General features: G+C 42.9%; 2 protein-coding genes across 2 annotated transcripts; one reads left to right on the top strand and one right to left on the bottom strand.

The window, feature by feature from the left end:
• Positions 1–8,999: 8,999 nt before the first annotated feature.
• On the bottom strand, positions 9,000–13,688 carry LOC138358954 (uncharacterized). Its single transcript, XM_069317445.1, has 3 exons — positions 13,516–13,688; positions 12,082–12,777; positions 9,000–9,195 (listed from the first exon to the last, which is right to left on the bottom strand). The coding sequence occupies exons 1-3, from the start codon at positions 13,686–13,688 to the stop codon at positions 9,000–9,002; spliced, it is 1,065 nt and encodes a 354-aa protein (XP_069173546.1).
• A 1,629-nt stretch (positions 13,689–15,317) lies between these two features.
• LOC138358953 (uncharacterized) lies at positions 15,318–18,038 on the top strand. Its single transcript, XM_069317444.1, has 3 exons — positions 15,318–15,354; positions 15,980–16,177; positions 17,026–18,038. Exons 1-3 carry the CDS (start codon positions 15,318–15,320, stop codon positions 18,036–18,038), a joined length of 1,248 nt encoding a protein of 415 aa, XP_069173545.1.
• The last annotated feature ends 9,503 nt before the right edge of the window (positions 18,039–27,541 follow it).

The raw sequence follows: 27,541 nt of genomic DNA, 5'->3' as shown, positions 1-27,541 counted from the left end.
GACTGCAGTCTGGAAACCTCCGCCCTTTTCCATGACTGTTACATCTAGAAAGGGCAGCTTCCCCTCCTTTTCCATCTCGTAAGTGAAACGCAGCACGGAACTCTGCTCAAATGCCTCCTTCAGCTCCTGCAGATGTCTGACATCAGGTACCTGTGTAAAAATGTCGTCAACATACCTGCAGTATATGGCCGGTTTCAAGTTCATGTCGACTAAGACTTTTTGCTCGATGGTACCCATGTAGAAGTTTGCAAACAGGACACCTCGGGGAGAACCCATGGCGACCCCATCTACTTGCTTATACATGTGCCCATCCGGGCTCAAGAAGGGTGCCTCTTTAGTACAAGTTTGGAGTAGATTCCTCAGAATATTTTCTGGTATGTCAAGAGGAGTACAGGCTGGATCACGATACACTCTGTCGGCTATCATTCCGATTGTCTCGTCCACAGGTACGTTGGTAAACAGCGATTCTACGTCCAACGAGGCTCTTATCCCTGTGGCCCGTGTGCCCCGCAGTAAGTCAACAAATTCCTTTGGAGACTTCAGGCTGAAGGCGCAAGGAACATAAGGAGTCAGCAGGCCGTTGAGTCGCTTCGCCAGTCTGTACGTGGGTGTGGGTATCTGGCTAATGATTGGCCGAAGTGGGTTTCCAGGCTTGTGCGTCTTGACATTTCCATACGCATATCCCACTTCGGCCAATCATTAGCCAGATACCCACACCCACGTACAGACTGGCGAAGCGACTCAACGGCCTGCTGACTCCTTATGTTCCTTGCGCCTTCAGCCTGAAGTCTCCAAAGGAATTTGTTGACTTACTGCGGGGCACACGGGCCACAGGGATAAGAGCCTCGTTGGACGTAGAATCGCTGTTTACCAACGTACCTGTGGACGAGACAATCGGAATGATAGCCGACAGAGTGTATCGTGATCCAGCCTGTACTCCTTTTGACATACCAGAAAATATTCTGAGGAAACTACTCCAAGCTTGTACTAAAGAGGCACCCTTCTTGAGCCCGGATGGGCACATGTATAAGCAAGTAGATGGGGTCGCCATGGGTTCTCCCCTAGGTGTCCTGTTTGCAAACTTCTATATGGGTACCATCGAGCAAAAAGTCTTAGTCGACATGAACTTGAAACCGGCCATATACTGCAGGTATGTTGACGACATTTTTACACAGGTACCTGATGTCAGACATCTGCAGGAGCTGAAGGAGGCATTTGAGCAGAGTTCCGTGCTGCGTTTCACTTACGAGATGGAAAAGGATGGGAAGCTGCCCTTTCTAGATGTAACAGTCATGGAAAAGGGCGGAGGTTTCCACACTGCAGTCTACACTAAGGAAACAAACATAGGAATGTGCCTAAATGCCAGCAGCGACTGCCCTGACAGGTACAAGAGGAGTGTTGTTAACGCATATGTCGACCGTGCTCTCAGCCACAGCTCAGAATGGAAGCAAGTCGACGAAGAACTCTGTAGGGTAAGGCAGGTCCTAGTCAATAACGGCTTCTCCAATGGTTTCGTCGAAGACATCATAAGAAGGAAAGTGAAAAGCCATGCAACCTCTGAAGAGACAACTAACACAACACCTATACCCCCTATTTGACTATTTTACAGGAACTTCTTTTCCACAGCTCATAAAACGGAGGAAAGGGTCCTGAAAGATATTGTTAATAGAAACGTTATCCCTACAGACAAAAATCAGAGGATACAACTGACGATTTACTATAAAACCAGAAAAACGGCCAGCCTACTCATGAGAAACTCTCCAGACACAAAACAGAACGCTTTAAAAGAGACTAACGTCGTCTATGCCTTCAAATGCCCACTTGGGGACTGTAAGCTCCAAAAAACCCAGTATATAGGCAAGACAACAACATCTCTTTCTAGGCGTTTAACGATGCATAAGCAACAGGGCTCCATTAAGGAACATATAATCTCTTCCCACAACCAAACCATCGCCAGAGAAATCCTAGTAAACAACACAGAAATCATCGATAGATACAGCGATAGCAGGCGGCTTGACGTTTGCGAGGCACTACACATCAAGAAGTCAACACCAGCAATCAACAGCCAATTATTGCACAACTATATTCTACCCACCTCAAGACTCCGCTACAATATAGAAGCATCAAGAAATATGGACCAATAGGCTTTCTACAAACACTTCTATTCAATACCCATTGTTTGTGTTCTGTCTTGTGTTGATACTTTTAATACCCTATTAATATCCCCTCTTGTTCTGTCTTGTGTTAATGCCACATCACCCCTCCCACCTCACTCAAATGTAGATATAAAATCTGAGATATGTAAGTTCTATTCAGTTGTGTATTTGTGAACTAAATTCTTTGAAAATGTAATAAGTTTTACGAAACGCGCCCGTGTCGCGTCAGACTAGAAATAAAAATGAATTTTGGAGAATTAATTTTTTATTTACCTCCAACAGTGAAGCGTAATGTACGAAAGATTGAGAAAATTCGTATTAGAATTATTAATCTTACTTTTTCGGTCATATTTAATAATATATGTCTACAGGAAAGACTGCTACCAAAATATACTAATATATATATATATATATATATATATATATATATATATATATATATATATATATATATATATATATATATATATATATATATATATATATATATATATATACATATATATATATATATATATATATATATATATATATATATATATATATATATATATATATTAATAAATATGACCGAAAAAGTAAGATTATTAATACTAACACGAATTTTCTCGGTCGACGGTCGACATGCTTATGTCGACCGTGCTCTCAGCCACAGCTCAGGATGGAAGCAAGTCGATGAAGAACTCTGTAGGGTAAGGCAGGTCCTAGTCAACAACGGCTTCTCCACTGGTTTCGTTGAAGACATCAAAAGAAGGAAGGTGAAACGCCATGCAACCTCTGAAGAGACAACTAACACTACACCTGTACCCCCTATTAGGCTGTTTTACAGGAACTTCTTTTCCACAGCTTATAAAACGGAGAAAAGGGTCCTGAAAGATATTGATAATAGAAACGTTATCCCTACAGACAAAAATCAGAAGATGCAATTGACGATTTACTATAAAACCAAGAAAACTGCCATCCTACTAATGAGAAACTCTCCAGACATAAAGCTGAACGCTTTGAAAAAGACCAATGTCGTCTATGCCTTCAAATGCCCACTTGGGGACTGTAAGCCTCAAAGAACTCAGTATATAGGCAAGACAACAACATCTCTTTCCAGGGGATTAACAATGCATAAGCAACAGGGCTCCATATAGGAACATATAATCTCTTCCCACAACCAGACCATCACCATTGAAGTCTTAACAAAAAACACGGAAATCATCGATAGATACAGCGATAGCAGGTGGCTTGATATCTGCGAGGCACTACACATTAAGAAGTAAACACCAGCAATCAACAGCCAATTAATGCACAACTATATTCTACCCACTTCAAGACTCCGCACCAATATAGAAGCATCAAGAAATATGGGCCAATAGAGCCTTTGCATTTACTTCCATTCTTCCCCTTTAACTTTACCCAATATTACCCAATATTTCGTGTTCTATCTTGTGTTGAAAGTTTGTTTTCACCTCATCCAAAACTGTTGTAACATATCACCTCACCCAAATGCAGGTATATAAAATGAAAAGCCGTTTGAATTATAACAAAGTAAGAAATCTGTTTTAGTGTTTGCAGGTTATAGTTGTGTGTGTGTAAACTAAAGTCTTTGAAAATGTAATAATTTATTAAGAAACGCGTTCAAGTGTCGCGTCAGACAAGAAATAAAAATGAATTTTGGAGAACTGATTTTTCAATTACCATCGACAGTGAAAAGAACCATAAGAAATATTGAGAAAATTAGTGTTAGAATTATTAATCTTACTTTTTCGGTCATATTTAATAATATATGTCTACAGGAAAGACTGCTACCAAAATATACTAATATATGTATGAGTATACATTACTTTTATATATGTATAAACTCACCTCTATCTTTTCGGGGTTGAGGCTCTGGTGGTCAGAACAGGTGACTCTAGCTGCGCCAATTAGCAGCAAACTTTCCAGCATAGAACTACCCTGTAGAATCACAACTCTACAAATGTGAACAGACCCAGTAAAATTTGCTGAAAAGAGAGAGATTTACTTTATAAATATAAGCTGGTACTTCTGTTCTTCTTAAAATTAGTAGATGACCATAACTCTTACTAACAATTAAAAAAAAAAACAGTACTCACCAGGGGCCGCAAGGGTGACCACCTTTGGACGGGCATTTTGTTGCTGTTCTGGGTTGCCCATGTCCTCAGACAGCAGTCTTCTGTATGGTGAAGGCTCTTATCTCGTGTTCGGGATTTTATAGGCCAGAGACCGCCATGCATCCCCCCCCCCCCTTATTATTATGGGAGGAGCAAGTAACCCCACATTCCCCACCCTATTTACACTTTCTACGTCTCCTCTGTACTTATTATATGCTAGGTAAATATCTTATTTCACATAAATGATAATTAAGCATCAACGTGTGGTTGTGTCTCACACAAGAATCGTTTGCACTATTGATAAGAACCAATAGCTAGGGCCTCTGCAAAATGTTCTCTCACAAGGCTGCTTCATTGGTAAATAATGTCTGGCATATGATAGAACACGCTTATCATTTAAGTCTAAAAGTCCTTTAGTAAATACATTTTTCAAATATAGCAAGGTTGAATTTAATCCTGGTGGCTAACTTTATGTACAAAGATGATGCAATATAATCCACAAGTGAGACTAAAATCACTCTGGATTCTATACAATGAAGTATACACTTCTCTAACATTATGTTTTTCAATAAACTTTATAAATTAAGGACTATAAAATTCTGGCGACAGAGCAAATCTGTCAAAAAAGAATAAATGGCGAGTGAGCATGTCTAAGTATATACACACCCAATGCCCCATATATATTTTGCTGTCACTAGGTAAAATATTAGCTATAAAGACAATAGGTTTCACAGGTCTTTGTTTTAAAATATCATTCTGTATAACCTCTTCGGCATTATAACACCGAAGATAATACACTTGTTCTCCAAGTTTATGTTGTCAATTTACATTAATTTCTTGTTAATTCATTATTTTGTTGTTTTAAGCACCCACTTCACAAAACACAGTTCTTTGGTGGTCGATGGATAACATCCCGGTCGTTTCTGCAAAGAGTAGAATTAGTCTGTTATATGCAACACCCCCATCAAAAAGAAGTTCCATGCGTAAGTTACTGGATTTCTCTACGGGTAGAGCATCTCTTGTATCTACCGCAGTTAGGTTAAATACAAATACGGATCTTCCTCTATTAGGAGGTCTGTATTCAAGAATGGAATCATTCTCCAGTCCTATCGCCCGAATTGTTTCATAATAAAGTCGCGATATAATGATGTTGAAATTCACTCGAAATACGATATACGGCGATATTATTTACATAAATGGCTACATTACTTATCTTACCATTTTCGAAATATAAACCATTTTCGGCATATTCACCGGCATAAGCGCTCATTCGAACTACAACCATATATAATTTATGAGGTATGACGTGAGACCAGGGCTGATCAATCAAGAGACTCATCTGATTCGCTGCTAGGGGATAGTTTTTAGATAGTGTCTTGTTGTAAGTATATGTTACACTTTCTGCAGAAGCTGTCAAAGAGTTATTCAAAGCAAGATAGGCAGTTGGGTAAGGAAAAACACGGGTCACCAATAATTTCGCATAATCCAAATGGACTTTAAATTTAGAGGCATCTGCAGTGCTCGAATTTAGAATCCAAGCTTGTGGGGAAAGTTCGAATCTTAGACGTAAATCAATATTATCTAAGATATACTGATCTAGGGTAGAAATATCCAGGACTGAGGGAAAACACATTGATAGCCCATTAGTTTTACAGTCTTTAATAAAATCTTTCTCTTTCTCATTCGCATTGGTAAAATAGGTGTCAGTAATTTTTTAATGATGCCACTTCCCTTCCAATCACTGTGAAAGGCACCAATTCGACCTAGCGTGACCATCTTAGAGGTTGGCATGCATGTATTTACTTTTATAAAAGACCAGTAATTGAAATTAGAATTAGATTCAATCACTTGTTCTAAAAAGACTTGCACGCTTTTAAATACCATATTTGACAACCCATTAATAAATTCCACATTATGCAGGCGATGAGTCACAATAACGTGGCTAAAGTATGTTGACCAGACCACACACAAGAAGGTGAAGGTACGACGACGTTTCGGTCCGTCCTGGACCATTCTCAAGTCGATTGTGATGAATTGATGATGAACATTAAGCCACCTAAGAGGTGGCACGGGCATGAATAGCCCGTAATGATTGTGATGAATTGATTGATTGATGAAGATTAAGCCATCCAAAAGGTGGCACGGGCATGAATAGCCCGTAAGTGGTGGCCCTTTTGAGCCATTACCAGTATCAATAGATGATACTGGAGATCTGTGGAGGTGCGACTGCACCCTGCGTGACGGGAGATGCCTCCCGATTGTGATGAAGTAGAGACAGGCAATAAATAGGCAAGAGAAAGGTGAGGGGCAAAGGTGTAGTAGAGGGGATAGTAGTAGGAGTAAGAACTGCAGAGGGTTTATTGGCCCATACGAAGCAGCTCTTATTATAACCACCGAATGAGGAGATAGCAATAGAAATAAGAAGAGGATAGCAAGGGAATGTAAGAGAAGACAATGAACAGAAAAAAGAGAGAAGAGAGAAAGAAAGATAAATGGAAGGGTAAGCTTATGTTAGGTCACGTTTGTTAGAAAGATTAGAGCATTTGAGTATATACTGTGAAAGGGAAGAGTCCACAGCAACAAAGCCAGGACTCATATTCATGTTGGGTACATTGTGTATTAGAGCTGATTCAACAAGACGGCGTCTGTGTAGAGTAGAGGCAGGAAAGATTATTTTGGAGGAAGTCCAACCAATGGGATGATTAGAATCCCTCACATGACAGAAGAGAGCATTGTTAGTGTCTGCAGACTTAACACTTTTCTTGTGTTCTTAAGTCTGTCATACAGTGTACGGCCAGTTTCACCAAAGTATTAGAGAGGACAAGACGAACAGGAAATAGAGTAGACACCAGCAGCATGAGAAGCAGGAGGAGCAGTGTGAATTAAATTGCTACGAAGTGTGTTAGTTTGTCGAAAGGCGAGCTTAATGTCAAGAGGACGAAAGGTATTGGTAAAAGTTTTAAGTTCAGATATGGAGGGGAAGGCATAGTACACTGCTACTAGTGTTGGAAGCAGGTTTAGGATGAAAGAAATTTCGTTTAGCTTGAGAGTTGGCACAGTTGATCCCCCCCCCCATCTCTAGCCAGCTATAGGCCGACACTTGGTGAGTTAAACTTGAAAGGTGACGTAGTCGTGTTTACTAGTGTTGTGTGACAATCAGGGGGAAGACGGCTGTAATGGTCTCGAATTCTGGTGTAGTGACTCACTTGGTACATTAATAATGAACCTACAATTCGATTGCTGGAATTCTGATATTTATCATGCTAAATAATTAATGGATTCATTTACTTTTAATTTTACTTTAATTGTGTTCCCGAGTTCTTGGAATTTATGATATATGCAAAATAGAGTGTAGAGTACTCTTTAGTTAAAGAATCTTGTCTGGAACATGATTCCAGTTAAATCATGCTAATGATGACCTGTTGATACTTTTAGAGAATTTTGTGATACCGACAAGTTCCATTCCTTAATTGTCTTGTATATAATGGTCTTGAATGGATGGTGGAAGTCTACCTTCTACTTTTTTTTTTTTTTTTTTTTTTTTTTTTTTTTTTTTTTTTTTTTTTTTTTTTTTTTTTTTTTTTTTTTTTTTTTGAGATATATACAAGAGTTGTTACATTCTTGTACAGCCATATACAAGAATTGTTACATTCTTGTACAGCCACTAGTACGCGTAGCGTTTCGGGCAAGTCCTTAATCCTATGGTCCCTGGAATACGATCCCCTGCCGCGAAGAATCGTTTTTTCATCCAAGTACACATTTTACTGTTGCGTTAAACAGAGGCTACAGTTAAGGAATTGCGCCCAGTAAATCCTCCCCGGCCAGGATACGAACCCATGACATAGCGCTCGCGGAACGCCAGGCGAGTGTCTTACCACTACACCACGGAGACTGTTTTCTACTATCTTCTACTAGAGACTTCTACTATCTACACTTCTATTTCTAACTATCTTCCATTCTACCTCTACCACTACTTCCTATTCATCCCTGTACCTTCTCTCCCACTCTCCCTTTTACCTGACCACACTCCTCTCTCCTCCCACCTAGTCCTCCCTCCTCCATCACCCCAAACCCTCACTAATTACTGTTTTATTTATCTCTTTCCTTTCGTTTCTCTGATTCGTTTGTTTCAGTGAATTGTTCTAGAGTTCTCTTGAGTCACGGGTACCTGATCAGGTTACAATGCCTTGTGGTTGTGACACCAAGGTAATCATATACCTAGGTCACCAGGTGATGAATTAGAGAGCTGCAGTAGGGACTCTGGGGGAAGCTTTAGATTAGCTAACTGGCGGGGGGGGGGGGGGATAATGGACAAAAAAGAGCTATTTCCCCCACTCCCCCATTAGAATAGTTAAATAGGGGTGAAATAATGGACATGATAGAGTTATTTCCCCCACCCCGCGTTACAACCTTCCATTGCGTTACCACCAGCCATGGAATCACCATCAGCCATGGCGACAACACCATCCATGGTATCACCACCAGCCGTTGCGTCACCACCAGCCATGGTATCATCACTTAACATGCCATCATCACCATTAATGGCGTCACCATCAGCAATGGCGTCATCACCAGCTATGGAGTAACTACCAGCCATGGCGCCACCACTAGACATGGTGTCACTACCAGCCATGGCGTCACCACCAGTCAAGGCGTCACCACCATCCATTGCATCACCACCAGCCATAGAGTCACAACCAGCCTTGGCGTCCCAGCTATTACGTCATTTAACAGCCATGGAGTCATCACCAGCCATTGCATCACCACCAGTTATGGCCTCACCACCAGCCATCGTGTAATCACCAGCCATGGTGTCACCATGAGCCATGGAGTCATTACCAGCCATTGCATCATCACCAGCCATTGCGGGGGAAGGAGGGGGAGGGGGTTTGGAACACGGGTCAAAATCCCGGTAAGGACTGTGATCACAGATGTTAACAACTACAGACCTATATTAATCCTGCCAAACTTGTCAAAAAATTTTAAAAAACTAATCTACAAGCAGCTTTACTCTTATCTAGCCAAACACAATATACTTAGCCCTTGCCTATATGGCTTCAGAACCAAAAAAAGCACTAACGATGCACTTATTAGTATGCTTAACTCGATTCATACAGCTCTTGATAAAAATGAGTTCCCTGTTGGGTTATTTGTGGACCTGCGTAAGGCTTTTGACACTGTCAACCACCAAAACCTTCTTCTTAAATTACATCATTATAGAGTCAGAGGACACTTCCTGCAATACCTCAAATCCTACCTTACTGACAGGCTCCAGTATGTTTCTGTGAATAATTAAATTTCTCCCACTCTACCCATCAACATTGGTGTTCTTCAGGGCAGCATACTTGGCCCTCTCCTCTTTCTCATCTACATTAATGACCTTCCAAATGCCTCCCAACACCTCAAACCAATTCTATTTGCTGACGACACAACCTTCATTTACTCCAGTCCTGACCCCCTTGCTCTAAATGCCACAGTAAATGCTGAGCTAAATAAAGTCCATCTTTGGCTAACTGCCAACAAACTCACCCTTAACATTGACAAAACTTTCTATATTCTGTTTGGCAATAAATCCTCTAATCAAATAAATCTCAAAATAAACAATACCCAAATTTGTAACAAATTAGATGGCAAATTCCTTGGCATTCTCATTGACCACAAGCTGAATTTCCAGGGACACATTCAAAATATATATAAAAAAAGTTTCAAAAACTGTTGGCATTCTTTCTAAGATCAGATATTATGTACCCCGCCCTGCCCTGGTGACACTCTATTACTCCCTCATCTATCCATATCTCAACTATGGTATTTGTGCTTGGGGTTCTACTACCCAAAATCATTTACGTCCTCTAATTACTCAACACAAAGCTGCTATTAGGACAATATCCAACTCTGGCCCCAGACATCACTCGGTACCCCTACTCAAATCTCTGAATATGTTAGACATCAAGTCACTGCACATTCTCTCATGTGTATTATACATATATAAAACGCTAAACTGTAATGCCAATCCAGACCTCAAAAGCTTCATAGAAGGTTGTAACAGAACCCATGAGCACCACACCAGAAATAAATACAGTTTTGATATTCCTAGAGTACGGCTTAATCAAACTAGAAATGCTCTACAAATCAAGGGACCCAGATTGTGGAATGACCTTCCCAACCATGTTAAAGACTGTACCTCTCTCAACCAGTTTAAGATAAAAACGAAGCTATACCTAATAAATTCCCTGTAACCTACCTTACCCCTCTATTGTCAACCAATGTCTGTTTTTTTAAAGAGCGCTGTTTGTTGACAGAATTGTATATGTGCTGCATTTTCAGCTATGTTTTCATTCCATGTGTTCATTTTATTCTTTATGCTCAATTAGTATTAAGCTTTAGTCATTTAAGTTTTTCATGCCCGAAACGCTTTACGTAATAGTGGCTTTAGGCATTGTATGTACTAGCCCTATCTATAAATCCATCACTCTTTGTAAAATCTCTTGTATGTATGTACCTTACCTAAATAAACATTTGATTTGACTTTATTCGTCGCCCTCAGAATTACAGAGGTTCTTTAATTTGAGCTTGCATCGCTTTGCCGCAGTCCGGTCGGACAGATGTCCCTTACTGGCTCTTCGGGTGCTGGAAGTCGTTGAATGTCTTCTTTTCCTACCAGTTCTAAAGGAGCTAATTTCTCTAATGTTTTGAGAGTAGTGTTGACTCGGCATTTTACTTTCACTATTCTCAAGATGCCCTGGATGAACAGAGACTATTTGGCCTATAGGCCACTGAGCATGGCCCGTCGCTGTCTACCAGAACTATGTCACCAGGGTTCAAGTTAATTCTGTTGTAGGAGTTGTTTGCCCTGTAATGATACTTCCTCAGAGCAGTAAGGTATTCTCGAGTTCATACGTCATTCCACCGACTTATCACCCCTGATAGATGTTTGAAACATTGAACCAAATTACTCTCTCGGACATTTGAAGGATCCTTTGGTTCCTCGTCCATAAGGGACACTAGGGTGCTGAGAGGTCTCCCATACATCAGATGAGCTGGACTTAATGGTTCACGCTGCAAAACATCATCAGAGAGGTTGGTAAGTGGTCGGTTATTAACTCGTGTTTCTATCTCTATGGCTTGCTGGAGAGCCTAGGTCATCAGCATTCCAAATTGTAGGGCATTTGTGGAAAAAGTTAGAGCGAGCAGCAGCTTTTATTTGTAAAAAGTTGAGGAGACAGAAGTGAGCAGAGCGGAGTAGCTGAGGGGTGTGAGGCGTGAGGCAACCGCCACCCGCTCCGTACCCATAGCAACGCACGCGGCCATCTCTGCATGAGGCCTCATTGAGGGCCAAGGAAGCTAGGCTGTGATTGGCCAAGGAGGTAGGCCTCTGTATGCCTTTCTTTGATTGGTTCGTTTGAGGAGGACCAGGAAGCCGGTTCTCCACAAGGGGGCCGGGAAGCCGGTCCTCGTCAAGGGGGCCGGGAAGCCGGTCCTCCTCAAGGGGGCCGGAAAGCCGGTCCTCCTCAAGGTGGCCGGGAAGCTGACACCTTGCCTGAACCTAGCTGTATTGTAGCCATTCTGCATCCAGCCATCGCCTGTGTTAGACATAATCTTTGCTCAGTCGGCCAGCTGAGTAAAGGCGAAGTGGCGGTAGCTACTAATACATCTCCATGAGCCACCAACGACGACGTTAATCCGTGGGAACAGGCAGAATCCAGGAGCTCTTCGTATTTGCCTGTGTTAGCCACCTACAAGCAGTGTGCCAGTGTATGGTAGGACGTGTGTGTGCGTGAGTGCCGGCTGTACAAACGAGTAAGTACCACCTGTGTGTATTTGGTGATTCGAGGCTGGTGGTGATGCCATGGCAGGTGACGAAACCATAGTTGGTAATGACACCATGGCTGGTGATGACGTCACAGCTGGTGATGACACCATTGTTGGTAGTGACGCCATGGCTGGTAGTGACTCGATAGCAAATGGTGATGCCTTGGCTGGTGATGACGCCATTGCTGGTGGTGACGCCATGGCTGGTGGTGATGACCCCATGGCTGGGGGATGACGCCATGGCTGGTGATGACGCCATGGATGGTAGTGATGCTATATCTGGTGATGACGATGCTATGGCTGGTGGTGATGCCGTAGCTGGTGATGATGCCATGGCTGGTGGTGACACCATGACTGGTGATGACGCCATAACTAGTGGTGACACCATAGCTAATAGTGATGCCATGGCTGATAGTGATGATGCCACGCTGGAGGTGACACCATAGCTGGTGGTGACTCCATGGCTGGTGGTGACACCATGACTGGTAATGACGCCATGGCTGGTGGTAACGCAATGGGTGGTGGTGATGCCATGGATGGTTGTAATGCCATGGCTGGTGGTGACGATTCCATGGCTGGTGATGACGATGCCATTGCTGGCAGTGACGATACCTAGGATGGTGTTGACGATGCTTCGGCTGATGGTGACGACATGGCTGGTTGTGACGCCATGGCTGGTGGTGACGCCATGGCTGGTGGAGAATGCCATGACACACATAATAACATAAGTTACCCATTAAAGAAAAAGAGAATTGGTATTCCGTGACGTCACAAAACAAGACGTATATTATGTATCTCAGCTCTTTTTAAACATCAGTCTAGTATTTAAACTTAATAAAAAAAGTGTTCACTAGGACTGAATATAATTTCCAACACCAGGATAATAGCTTATCACTCTATTCCTTAATCATAAATAGAACCACCAAATATTTTAGGACGTCTCCCCCTAGGGCGTAGTTACGTACATGCAACAACTTGTAAACATAGTAAGGAAGCTCTCCCTGACAAATTTTACAACATATAAATTTTCTTTCTCTGAGCTTCAACACAGGATCCTCTACGATCCGCCCAACCGAAGATCTCATGAACAAAGGGAAGAACAATTTTCGGTATTTCTATTGCATTTAATACTGGCCATTATTATTGCAGGAAATTTCGTTAAGACGGGATTAAATCCCCAAACAAAGTGAATATACTCAGCATTAATAATAATTATTAAATACAATAATTATTATTATAATAAATGTTATAATAATAATAAAAATATTTAATAATTATCACTGTTCTTTCTCCTTGGTCTTGAAGGAGGCCGGGTGAAAGGGGGCTGTGACGATCATTGTCTGGAACCCGTAAGTGCGGGACCGGGACGTCCACCTCCCAAGGGTTGTGCGGCCCAGGCTTTCCTTCATGAGGCTGAGGTCGTTCATAACCCTTGATGGGGTGGTTCTTCTCCGGCCACCAACCACGGCGGTCTCTGGGGTTGGAGGTTCTTGCGCCCTTCTTCACCAACTTCGAGGTCATCCCCGGAACTCACAGTTCCTGCGACGGCGCTGGAACCAATCATATTGGCGTATGCCTTTCCATTGGATACTTTCAACGCCATGGAGAGGAGGGACCTGCTGCCTAGGTAACAGCTTCTCCCCCGAATCAACCTACCCTGGCTTTGCGCCCTGGTGAGGCCACTCCAGACCAGGCCGACATCAGAGCGTAACTCCATAGTCTCCTGAGACTGATAGATGCCTACTATTACACACACATAGTCCATGTCATACCTGTACTTATATGTTTAGGGAACTATTATTAATTCCTTACACTCGGCAGGTAATTGTGCGTTGGAGTTACAAGAAACTGAGCAGACCAATATAACTGTGATTGCAGCCACTAGCTGTACATCAAGCCTTGTAGGCCTCCAGACAGCCGCCATTATGTGGCACTCTGAGGCACAGGGCCACACCCAATTCTGATGCTACAATTACACAGCCTTAGCAGGCCCCACCAACAGTATCAGCTAAGGCCACCTTTTATTTTATAGTGTAGATAGTGTAACTATAAGTATAATTACAGTAGATTAGACCACCATATTTGGTATGATTTATAATTTATATATCAAAGACTAGGTTAAACAATTTGTGGTTTATGAAGGATCCACCTCCAAGTGGTTTAAGCTACAAATTGCCCCCCCCCCAACTGTGTGTGAAATATTTTTGCAGGCTGAATCAGAATATATACAGTACACTGCTATTTAAGTAAGAACTAAGAACTAACTGAGAAGAAAAATTATCAAATAAAAATAATATAATATTAAAGTCAATTAAAAAAATAAAAATAAAGTAAATATTTGAATATTCACAGAATAAAAACAATTAAAGCTTGCTAGGATTTTTCCGACAAAATTTTGGTTCTTCGAACCTAGATACAAGATCCTGATTAGGATCTATTGCACATTAGTGCAATATTTACACAATATTTACATATACATTAATTATTGCAGGAAGACACTGCTATACAATTTTCTTGCTTAACTTGTTCAATCTCTGCTAACAAGTGAAAAGAACTTACAACAAGCACTATTATTGTTCTGAGGTCTGAACCAAAATAACAATTGTGCTTTTTCATTACATGAGGATGATAAGAGGCTAATTAATTTACTCATAAATGTATATATAATTTTAAGTGTTTATAAACATTACATAATATTTAATATTGCACCACTACTGTAACAATTGCTGCATGTCACATTATTTACAAACAATTCTTACACAAGAGTAGGACATTTTAGGCTGGTGTTGTACCGCCTAGTCTAATTTATTGTGCTAACCTGGTGTAAGGGTAAGAATTTACACATGTCCAGAGTTGAACCTATTTTTCAACCTAGCAAGCAAATATTTTTTTGCAGTTTCTTAAGACAACCCGAGTTGTGTTGTCTACATAATATAACATAACTATAGTAATAATTTAACTATAATCGTTTCACCTTTGAGTGTTAATCTGTGTCTCTGTACCAACTAAGAGTGATAATTGAGGAGCTAACTTAAGGTAAATCCAGCATTGATACAAGGTTACCTCTCAAATTATAGTGTGTATGATTATATAATGTGTATTTTAAATGATAAAGAGCTCTAGTTTGGAAACTAGTAGCTCAACTAGCTCAAGTGCTAGAAACAGTCCAAATCAACGTCCAAGAAGTCTTAGCACTAGTACATCTGCAGCACGGCTAGCAAATACAGCCATCATGTCTACTGCCCAAAATGTAAAAGTGACCCTCACTGGTATGAAGGGCCACTTAACCCAACAGATAAAAAAAATGTGATGATTTATGTAATCGAACTCCAGTTGATTATGTAGAACTGGAAGGCCATCATAAGGTTGCACAGAGCAAATATCAGCATGTACAAATGCAAAACCAGAAATATCAGGATGTACGTGCTGCTACTAACATAGATCAAGATACAAGGGAAGCTGTAGTACAAGAAAATGCAGATTAAGAATATGAAATACAAACAAAGTTACAACACTTTGTAATGTTAATAACCATACATAAGGCCACTACAAACATTGCAGCCACAGCTTCCCAAAACCCGACACAACCAGAAGTCAAATTACCATCACTTAGTCTCCCAACTTTCTCTAGGACTGAGGACGAGAGTTGGGATAACTTCTGGCACAAATTTGTTACATTCAGTGGATTCTAATGCCACTATAGCAAAGACCACAAAATTTACATATTTACAAGTTGTCTTAAAGGATGAAGCGTTAAAAGTGGTCTGTAATTTGACCTTCACTGATGATGGTTATGATATCGCAGTACAGCTCCTTATATATAGGATAATTATGCTAAGCCAGAAAGGACTATCAGACTTCTAACCTAGAAACTGTTAGATATTTCCCCTCCAGATGGATCAGCTGATTCACTCCAAGACTTTAGAGTGGAGCTTGAGTCCTTGCTCAAGGCACTTAAGAATAAAGTGAATCTGGATGAATCGGACTGGATAATCCAAGTCCATATGAGATGCAAATTACCCAGTGATGTACTGGATAAGTTGTTTGTGTTATATAACAAATCTTCTCTAACAGTAAAGGAGATAACAGAAGGTTTGCGTTCCATCATAGAAAGACAACGAGATAATACAGATGGAAAATGACATCTAAGCCTTCTTTGACCACTAATAGTAAACAACAGAGTACAAACAGTACTCCAAATAAATCTAAAACAACTGCCCCCTCCCCAAAGTGGAAACAAGGGCAGTGTGGGCACATATGCAGTGGGTCCCTCTAAACCTACAATTAATGTGTCACCCAAAACGGTGACTCCCCAAGATGCTATTAATGTCTGGATGCCATGTGTGTTTTGTGAAGAACAACATACCATGTACACCTGCAAAGCTTACCCTGATCGTTCTACCCGTATAAAATGACTCGAGGAGTTACGTAAATGCACCAGGTGTATAAGGTCACATAATTCTGACACCTGTGCAACTCAAATGCGCTCCTTCAATAGATGCCATCAGGGTCAACACCATACAGCACTTTGTTGAGACTCAAGTACATAGTCTCCCAAACCACAGGTGGAGGAAGGAACTTCTGCTTCAGTTCAGCTTTGTACCATACTACCTGACATAAGTGTTTTGTCAACAAGGTCTGATCATAAATCAGCTCTACCCACTGCTCAATTGATCATTAAAATGGAAAGTTCAAGGTCACTATATGCGGATTATTTGACCAAGGATCCCAAATGACTTTTATCTCAAAGGAGTTGGTAGATGCCCTGAAACTCAAACCTGTTCAAGAGACACGAATAGACATAGCTGGATTTCTGACTAACTCAGGAGCCCAAGTCTTCAAGGTAGTACAACCTAAAGTACGTTTAGACGGTTATGTCCGAACGATACAACCTCTTGTAGTAGATTGATTCCCATCAGACCTATATGTGTATGGTCTAGGGACAACAGCCAAATTCCTGGAAGAAAAGAGAATCAAATTGGCTGACAAAATCACGTTAGACAACCTCTCCAATACTGGAATCCTTATAGGCTCAGATGTCTACCATAAGTTTATCAAAGGAAAGGATGAAAAACAGGGAATGAACCTGTTACCATCTGCAGGTGGCTATTTGCTAACAGGCCCAGTATTACAGCTGAAGCAACCCACACCTGTAGACTACCAACATGCCAACCCAGTAATGGTTGCATTACTAGGAGCACAGTCTCCACTACAATTCAGAGACATGTCCGAGGATGAGCTTGATCCCCCTGTACATAAACTATTGGACCTGGCAACTCTAGGCATTGTCCCTGAACAACCTAGTCCAGATGATGACTGGACTTACAAACAATACCTGGACTCAGTTATCTACAGAGATATTCAATACTGGGTCAAGTTACCATGGAAGCTGAATCACCCTCAGCTACCCGTCAACCATTTTATGGCACAAAACCAATTAAAGTCACAGGTGTTGCTCTTACAAAGACATCCTGAGAACTTGAAATTGTACCATAAAATAATCAAGAAGCAACTCGATGACAAATTTATCGAAGTTGTCACAAATGATAACCCAAAGGAAGGACACTACCTGCCACACCACCCTGTACTGAAAAATTCAGTTACTACCCAACTACAGAGAGTATTTAATTGCAGTGCTAAGACAAAGCAGAGTAGTGTTTCCTTAAATGACTGCCTTCAAACTGGCCCTAACCTGACACAAAGGCTATACGATGTGCTGTTAAAGTTCCACATCAGGACTTACGCATACACGGCAGACATCAGTAAAGCTTTCCTTCGGCTAGGTCTAAAAGAAGAAGACCGTAACTATATAAAGTTCCTGTGGATCAAGGATCCTAATGATCCAAACAGTGAATTAATCACTTACAGGTTTGCATCTGTTTTGTTTGGTGCCACATCTTCCGCTATTTCTGCTTCAAGCTACCTTAGACATGCACTTGAAAAAGTCCAATAGCCCAAATAAAACAGAAATTAGCAATAACTTGAATGTGGACAATTTCCAAGGAACAACCAACAGTCAGAGTGACCTGCTGAACATATACCACGAGGCCAATCGAGAATTAATGGGAGCAAATATGCTTCTCCAGTCGTGGATCTCCAACAATGCCAAATTAAATCAACTGATCGAAAATGATTTTCCCGATTACCATGTACCTGAGAAGACAAAAGTACTAGGCGTCGAATGGGATATGACAGCAGATCAGTTGACAATCAAGTCGGTGCAGTCAAATACCACCAACCTAACAATGAGAAAATTACTCTCACAAGTCAGCAAACCCTTCGACCCATTGGGACTATTAAGTCCCATCTTAATTAATGGGAAGTTGATAATGCAGGAATGTTGGCAACAAAAGATAGGCTGGGATGATCTTCTAACAACTACCTTACAAGAAAAATGGCAAGGGTTAGTGAAAGATTTAAGTGTCCCAGAGTCTGTCAAGTTCCCTCGGAACACAGTAAATGAAAAGGAACCAATTAAGCTACATGTATTCTGTGATGCCTCAGGAAAGGCTTATGGCACAGTAGCTTACCTGGTCTCAAATGGGCAAGCCAATTTGCTTACATCAAAGGCCAGAGTGGCACCATTAAAGAAACAATCATTGCCACAACTGGAATTAACAGCTCATTAACACTTCATGAATTAATTAAACACTTAATTATTAACACTTCCTGCCGTGTATGGCGCAACTATTCTCCTCATGGATCGTCACCAAACACACCTGCATACCTCGAAGAAAAATAATGGCTGTCAAAACCGCAAAAACCACAAATGACCCTAAACACTATCCCGCCGAGGGGAAGCTCCACTAACCCCATCAATATATCCACATATGTTGGGACCCCTCACACCTACACACACCCTCTACATAGCAATACATACATCTTTTAATCAAACTATTATCTACACACAGGATGAACTCTCCGGGAAACACCCATACATATTCAACTACTCGCATCCACTCTCATCCACATATTCCATACTCTACCTCATACACCACATAGCACCATATCACGGTCTGTGTCTTAATGATGTTATCAGTAGTGATACTTTTTGTTGTCATAGGGAGCTAGTGAGAATTTGGTGGTGGTGGTCCTTACACTGTTGTCTAGTCGTCGACCAGGAGGCCTGGTCGACGACCGGGCCGCGGAGACGCTAAGCCCCGGAAGCACCTCAAGGTAAGGTAGGGAGTAACAGAAGGAAGGGAAACAGCCTAGTGCACAAGTCACAAATTTATACATACAAGTTACACAGGAACAAGGCGTTGTCCTCACAACATAAGATGACTATGTATTATAAATTCAAGTGGCTCTGACCACCCTACGGCTCACTGTCCCATACCTGATGTGCACCCAGCCACAAACCGCTATCATCCAACGACACATATTTTTGCCTCTAGGAAACCTGGACTCTTATAAAACCTCTCCAACTTCTGTCTAATATTACTCTACCCAATCTTGCATCATCATCAATCATCATAATAAACATGTTCAAATTCATAAATTTCTCAGCTGTCAACTGAGAGCAATCCTCCAACATCAGAAAACACACATCCTACCCTTACTGACATAGCTAAATAACATGTCCCTACTCTAACATCAAAGACTAGCTATTAAAATCTCTTGGCTCTTCACTAGCCAAGTTCATGTGTCCTCTAGAGCCGGCCACACCGTGCTCCGCCATAAAACATAAAAGTTATATCTTCAGACTGAACTTTCAGTCATCCGGGAGCGTACTACGGAACTATCAAGTTCACAACCATGTACTATCCACTCCCCAATCAATGTCAACCTTGACATGCTAAGGAACACACCTAACATTTATTATATGTATCTAAAAATATAAAAAAAAAAATCCTATACTATATCACAGGTTTCAGCTGACTGTACAGCCAAGTGTCCTCACTCACTAGAAGTGTCAATGTTTATATTGGTCCGCCTCTCCTGTGTTCAAACATTCTGAAAAAGTTGCACACAACATAATTTTCCATAACCGTTTGTTCTGGGTTTAAATAATTACACAGGGGCTTCGATTTTGATTACTTGACCAATTTATAGAGTGAAATTTCCATATATCATTATACCAGAATAATTATTTTAAATCTGTTTTTCAACATTTATAAGGTATTGCGATTCTGAATCTGTTTTTCAACATTTAAACAAAAGTGTCCAGATATTCTTTACACAGATATTCAGAGCCAACTTTTTTTGTTTGTATCAATTGTTCATATTGAGTAATCGAGAAAAAAATCGATGCTACTGGACAATGAATGTAGTCGCTTGACGATGACGGTGCCGATCTTGCTTCACCCCATGTGTAGACATCAATACCTGGTCCTCTTGTACTCCCATCCGGTACTCCTGAATGACGACAGAGTGTAGTAGTGCGGAGTGCCAAGTGACAGCTGTAGAATACTGTTACTTCGGCCATTGCTCTTGCTCCCAACAGTCCACACGCCTTCATATCAATCACATTTCACACGGCAGTGTTGATGTTAAACTTGACGTCGCAGATGACCACAGCAGAGCAGGACTGGATGTACCAACGGTGTCTCGTAACAGGAGTGGTGTCAGAAGGTCGTAGAGGCGGGTTGCTTGTTTGCAGAACAGGTGAATCTCGTCTTCCATCATTGCTCACGTCATCTCAGGCGTTTCTTGATGTCACCAGGTTACTAGGCCGTAAACACCAACTGTGTATACCCTCGTACCGCCGACTTTAGGCCAAAGGAGACAATTTTGCGACATTCTATTGGCGAGTCCCGAAACTCTGTAGGGAAACCGTACCTTCCACCTGTAACCGCCTTAGTTCCGCTTTCTTGTTGCTTCAGATGACGTAATCATTAATCTTCCGGCGAAATTCATGAGTACTGCTACGTGCATTCCATTTCTTGACCTCTCCTCCAACACTGCTGGAATGGCTGCAGTCTTGATGACGCAGCAGGTGAGTAGTGGTGATCTCGAGACAGCTACTCCGGCGTGGTATAGCACCTCCGGTGACTGCTAAATGTAGACAGCTCGCTGGCCCTGACAACCTCGTTAGTGACGTGAGGCGTCGGCTGGGTGAATCTTGGATAGTCACTCATCCCCAAAGTAACTGATGTATGGGTTACTGGGTCTGGTGGGGGGAGGGCTTTGTATAACGTGCCTCCCCCCCCCCCCTCGGTCTTTACAGACAAGGGTTCACGTGTGGCTGGAACAACTGGGTCGGTGTACCAATCAGACCTGGGAACAGACAGACACAACACAGCGGAAGCATAGATGAACTCTGAGTTTGGTGGAGGTCGAACCCCAGAGCACGGTAAAAGCTGCTACCTGAGTTAAGTATAGAGATAGTTCACCTCATTGCCTTTACAGGAAAATCTAATAAATACTAAATTATACTAACCTAGGAAGTTACTTTACTGTATAGCGCGAGATCTCGTTACCATAGGGTGGCGAGACTGCACCTGACTACTGATGAGAAAAGACAGAGGGTCATCCTCATCCCCTGACTCGTCGGTGAAGCCATGAGTCAGGAACTAGACCCGCTGAAGGCAGTTCTAATTCCTCTCTAGCATGATATTGTTTCAATTTATTTACATGAATAGTCCTTTCCACCTGGTCCTCGAATACTCCTTTTATAACAAGATTAACCGGCCCCGCCCTTTTCATTACTCTATATGGCCCTTGCCAGGAGCTAGTTTCCTACTCTGATTGGCGGGCGCATCCTCATTCACTCTCCATACGAGGCTTCCTTCTTTCAACTCAAGAGGGCGCACTTTCTTGTCATAAAAATGAGCATACCGAGTCCGTGCCTTCTTGGACGCTTCAGCTGCAATATTCCATGCATTTGTCATTTTTCCAATTACCTCTGAAGGATAGTCCTCCCCGTATGCAACATTATGTCTGTTAAGCAGACCTTAGAGGAAATTGCATGAATTACCAGTAAACAAATGAAGTGGTTGGGTGTTAATCGATTGGTGGATGGCAGTATTTAAGGCTAATTGAACATAGGGTAGGTGTTCATCCCAGGTGTTTGCGTAATGTTCAGCAAGGATTGCAAGCATATCCTTGACTGAACGATTAGTCCGTTCCGTCATTCCGTTTGCTTGTGGGTGGTAGGCTGTTGTAAAAGCCGAAGTTGTCTCTAAAATCTTACAAACTTCACTAAATATATTCCTATTAAATTCTTGACCCCGATCAGAGACTAAAACTTTAGGAGGTCCGAATGCAGTAACGAACCTACGCAAGAACGCATCTGCAACCGTACGAGAATCCTTCTGAAGTAATGCAACTAGTGTAGTGTACCTAGACAAATGGTCAACTAGCACCAACACGTATCTATTACCTGAATGACTGTGATGTAAATCAATCAAATCGGCCCCTACACGGTCTAGAGGTTCACGAATTTCAGGAAATTCCTGAAGTGGGGCTTGTACCATAAGGGTACCTTTCCTCCTCTGGCAACGATTGCACGACTTCACGAAATTGATTACTTCAGAAAGTAATCCTGGAAAATAAAATAGGGACTTTGCCTTTAAGTGGGTTTTAACGACCCCCGGATGCCCTGCAATTTTAGATGCATGCGCAAGCTTTAACGCTGATGACTGCAACGCGTCCGGAATAACTAGTTGAAATACTGCTCTATCATTCTGGCTATTAACATAATACAGGACGCCCTGTTTCATTTCAAAATCATGAATAGGTCAATTTTTTTTCTTTTTTGGGTATTTTCTTCCCTCTAAATACTCAATTATTTCTTTCCATCTAGGCTCGCTCATCTGGTATTCTCTCATTTTATCTGATGGAATGGTTTCAATATTTTCATTAACTTGAACTGCCGCTATGTTTCTACTTAGCGTGTCTGGCACAACATGTGCTGGACCAGGCTTGTACAAGATCTGGAATGAGTGGGCCGAAAGTTCGTGAGACCAGCGTGACATACGTGGGCATTTTGTTAGCTTTTTAAATATGTGTGTCAACGCTCTATGGTCTGTGTAAATTATAAAGTGCCGCTGAAATAGGTAAAGCTCGAAATACCTAACTGATTCTACTACTGCCAGTGCCTCCCGATCCGTAGCTGAGTAACGAACTTCAGGTCCTTTGACCTTCCTACTGAAATAGGCTACCGGATGGGGTAAATTATCCGCATCTCGCTGAATTAAGCACCCGCCAATAGCAATACCGCTGGCGTCAGTGTGCACCTCCCACTCTTTCTCAAAATCAGGAATGGCCAATACCGGTGTCGTGATTAGTCGGTCTTTCAGTTTGCGATAGGCCTCGTCATACTCAGATTTCCACACAAACTTCGCATTTTTCTTTGTCAGATCAGTCAGGGGTGCTGAAATGCCAGCGAAACCTTCAATATGACGCCGAAAATATTCGGCCGCCCCCAAAAACCTATACACGTCCTTTGCTGTCCTTGGAGAAGGCATGTCAGCAATGGCGCGGCAAGAATCTGGGTCAGGTCGGATACCGTCTGGGCACACCTGGAACCCCAGAAATTTGAATTTCTGAGCCGCCAGGGTGCTTTTCTGAACGTTAAGCTTGAACCCTGCCTGGTCTAACAACGTCAAAGTCTCAGTCAAGTCCCGTAGGTGTTCCTAAAACGTCCTGGAATATATCGCAACATCATCCAGGTACGCGAAAGAATGCCTACCCAGGACCGGGCTAAGGATGAAATTTATGGCCATCTGAAACGACGAAGGCGCTGTCTTTAAACCAAACGGCATCCTACGGAATTGATAGGTGTGCCTACCACTCGAGAATGCTTTTTTTTCTATCCTGTTCTGCCACCGGAATCGCCCAATACGCCGATTTCGCGTCAAGAGTTGAAAAATATTTAGCCGCACCAAATTGATCTATTATCTCCTGTATTCGGGGCAACGGTGTTATGGCCCTACTGGAACGCAACCGGGTTTTTCTCTGATGTTAGTAGAGTTTGGGAATCCGGCCCCAAGTTAGTAGAGGCTTTCAAGGGGTGTGTTCCATAACGCAAGTTAAATTAAAGGGGGAGGGATACAAATGTTCCAATTTATATATATATTTTCACCACCACCATAAATAAATATATAACAGTCACTCATGGGGGTTATAACTACACTTATTATATACAGATTCGTCTTCCTCTGAAAACACTGGATGCTGCACGGTGCTCTCTCTCTGGCTAGCCCTGGTTCCTTCTACCGTGGCCCACGATGGATCCTCTATGATTCTCTTGGCGAATCTACCCTGGCCACAGGCCAGCCAAATCACAGTCCCACTGGGTGCTCCGCCGTGGAAGCCTTCAACCACAATCCAGCCTGTAGCTGGCAGGTACCGATCAGCTCCGCTGTGTAGGCCACTCCACGACCGATACTAGAGTTGCAAGCCCTAGGCAGGAGCCTCGTGTGATCCCGCTGATCACTCTCCTCTCTAAGCACCACAGTGGCTAGTCTCTTCCACCAGCCAGCCCCGGATAAGGCAATTCCCGACACTGCCACGTCACAGGTAGGCTAATACTCTCAACAGAGTTCGTCCGGGGGTGACTCACAGCTTCTTCAGCAGACTCGTGAAGAGACCTTGGCTGCCTTGGGTAGACTCATCCATCGTCCAATACAGCAGTCCCAGGTCGACTCTGCAATCAGACACATCATTAGTACTGGGACGCTCTAGGGAACCTCACTTACAGGCTTACACACAAACGTCCACCTATTTGCTCCATAGATGGCGTTGCTGTCTAAGCGCCACCTCACCAGAGGTCAGCAGTGGCTACGTCATGAACTGGCTAGGACAGGAATCCAGCACCTGTTGCCTGCTTATCCTGTCAACACTAGATGGCGTCGTCCATTTGGAATGGGTTTCAGGAGCGGACTCACAGATGGTGTTGTCGTCACTGCTCCGTGCTCCGACGCTGGACTCAGGTCCGTAACAAACGGATACACATCACCCTTAGTTAATTCGTTCACCTTCCGGTAGTCAACACAGAAACGATAACAACCGTCCGGTTTCCGAACTAGCACAACAGGAGAGAGCCACAATGACGTACTAGGCTCTATCACGTCCTGTCTCAACATTTTCTGCCACTCCTCCCTGATAACGTTCTTTGCCTGTTCCGGCAACCTCCACTGTCTCGTGTACACAGGCAAATGATCACCAGTTCGAATAGTGTGCTCAATCTTATCAAGGAGACCAATCTGGTCATCCTCTGTCGCAAATAATTTCGGGAATTTTCGCAAAACTCCTCTCAGTGCCTTCCTATCCGCCTGTGTAACATGTTGCAAATCAAGTGCTGATATTAATTTTTCTACTTCTTCCACATTCCGTGCAACATCTCTCGTCTCATATTGTACTTTGGATGGAGTTTTCGTATCTATCATGTGCATTGCACATTGTGCAGTGACGGTTGGCGTCTCAGCTGATTCATGGTGAAAGATTTCTGTGTCCTCCACCATGGTTCCCTGAGATACCCTATCACCTGCCCTGAAGCGAAAAGTCTTATGTGAAAGATTGACAACAAGAGACTTAAAAATCAATTTTAGATAGTGCGCATTATATTTCTACTTCCTCTTAATTGAAGCTACAACTGGGGGACGGTCGATCATGTCCACTGGGTAGGAAGTCTGTCCCAACTGCAACCTGCAGTTCCTAGCCCCTTTTTGAGCAGACAAGGCATAATCAAATCGCGACAGAAAATTAGTTCCCATTAAGATGTGACCAGGAAAATCAAGGTTCTCTACGATCGTACATGTGTGAGGCTGCAATTCCCCATCAATCTCAAAATTAACTGTACCTTGACCTACAATCTCAATCTTTTCCCCATTGACCGCTGTTAATGTCTTTGCACAACGTTTAAGACGTGCATACTTAAAATTGCTGAAGGCTGACTTTTTAATTACCGTTGCCTGGCTTCCTGTATCAACAAAAACTGTCAATCTTACACCTTCCACTTTCACCTCAAAAGTAGGCCTACCATCACTAGGAGCCTGCTTGCATGCTTTCGTAGTAGTGACTATACAGACCCTCTGTATATGCCCGTGCTTCCAGCAGGAGTAACACCTCCGCGGATCCCTGTTGTTACCCCGCGCAGGGTGGCTCGAACTTGCAGCTGTGGGCTGCTTCCCGCCTGATGAACCCGTGCTACAGTTACTCAGCTTGTCCCCCCTCGCCTTTACTTAACGCCTCTACGTATGGGGACGACTGAGCGCCTGATGTCCCTGTGCGCGTCTGCCTGTCTAAGGCTGTGGCGGCCTGTTGGACTAGGTCTTTATAACTCACAAACGCTCCCTCCACAAATAAAAACGGCCCCATAACAGAAGGTAACGTTTTGCAGAACAATTGTTTGGCTAATCGCTTTGCCTGACTCGAATCTAACCCCAGTTCCTTAGTGAGGTCGTCAACCCTGGTCTTTAATAGTGTCCCGAAATCCTTGACAGTGCTGCGGTCATCCTTCCTAAGTGACTGCAGATAAAAATGAGCCTCATCTTCTGACACCTTTTCCTTGAATCTGTCCCTAATCGCTTGGACAAACTGAGGCCAAGTCGTCAGGTGCTGAAACTCTGTCAGTCTCGCTAGTGGATCGGCTACGTCCACGCAAGCCCCCATAGCAAGAGCAATTTTCAAACTATCCTCTGGGACAGCCTCCAGCATCGAACTAATCTGACAAAGTCAGTCTTCCACTCGGCGGTTACGTTCCACCTTAATAAGCGGCAACTCCTTGCCTCTGAGTGTCGGCAGGGTCAACTTGGGAATCAGACTCACAATTCCCGGTTTGTATGACGCGGGGCTACTGGAAGTGGTTGGGCCCTGGGGTTGGGAACTGGGTTGAGGTTGGGGTTTGGGTTGAGGTATGGTGTGGATGGCCTTGGGTTGGGGTTGAGGTATGGTGTGGGTAGCCTCGGGTTGGGGTGTAGATTGAGGTTGGGGTTCAGGTACCGTGTGGGTGGCCTGGGGTTGGGATGGGTATGGGGTGGCCTGGGGTTGGAATGGGTACGGGGTGGTCTGTGGTTGGAATGGGTATAGGGTGGCCTGTTGGAATGGATATGGGGTGGCCTGTTGGAATGGATATGGGGTGGCCTGGGGTTGGAATGCATATGGAGTGGCCTGGGGTTGGGGGAAGGGTGGGTATAGGAATGGAGGTTGGGGCTGGTATAGGAAGTGAGGATGGGGTTGGTATGGGGATTGAGGATGGGGTTGGTATGGGAGGTGGGGTTGGGGTTGTTGTAGTGACGGATGAGGTGTACCTAGGTGTTGTGGTATTGGTGTTATGTGGGGTAGTTCCTGCTGTTGGTGGGGCTGTTCCTATTCACGTTGAACAGGTTGCTGGAGATGTTCTCTACCGAGCGAAGTGGGACGTCCTACCGTACTAACTGAAGCCCCCTGTCCAGCTCCCTGTCTGCCCTGTTGGTATGGCGTCGATGTTGTCTGTGGGGGAACCCAAGACGGCTCCCCTCACTCTTGGGACGAATCCTCGCGAGACTCCCCACTCATGTCAATAATCGT

The sequence above is a fragment of the Procambarus clarkii genome, chromosome 87 (assembly GCF_040958095.1).
Source record: "Procambarus clarkii isolate CNS0578487 chromosome 87, FALCON_Pclarkii_2.0, whole genome shotgun sequence".
Lineage (NCBI taxonomy): Eukaryota > Metazoa > Arthropoda > Malacostraca > Decapoda > Cambaridae > Procambarus > Procambarus clarkii.
Note: the sequence above shows the minus strand (reverse complement) of the source record. Positions and strands in the feature narration are given on the sequence as shown.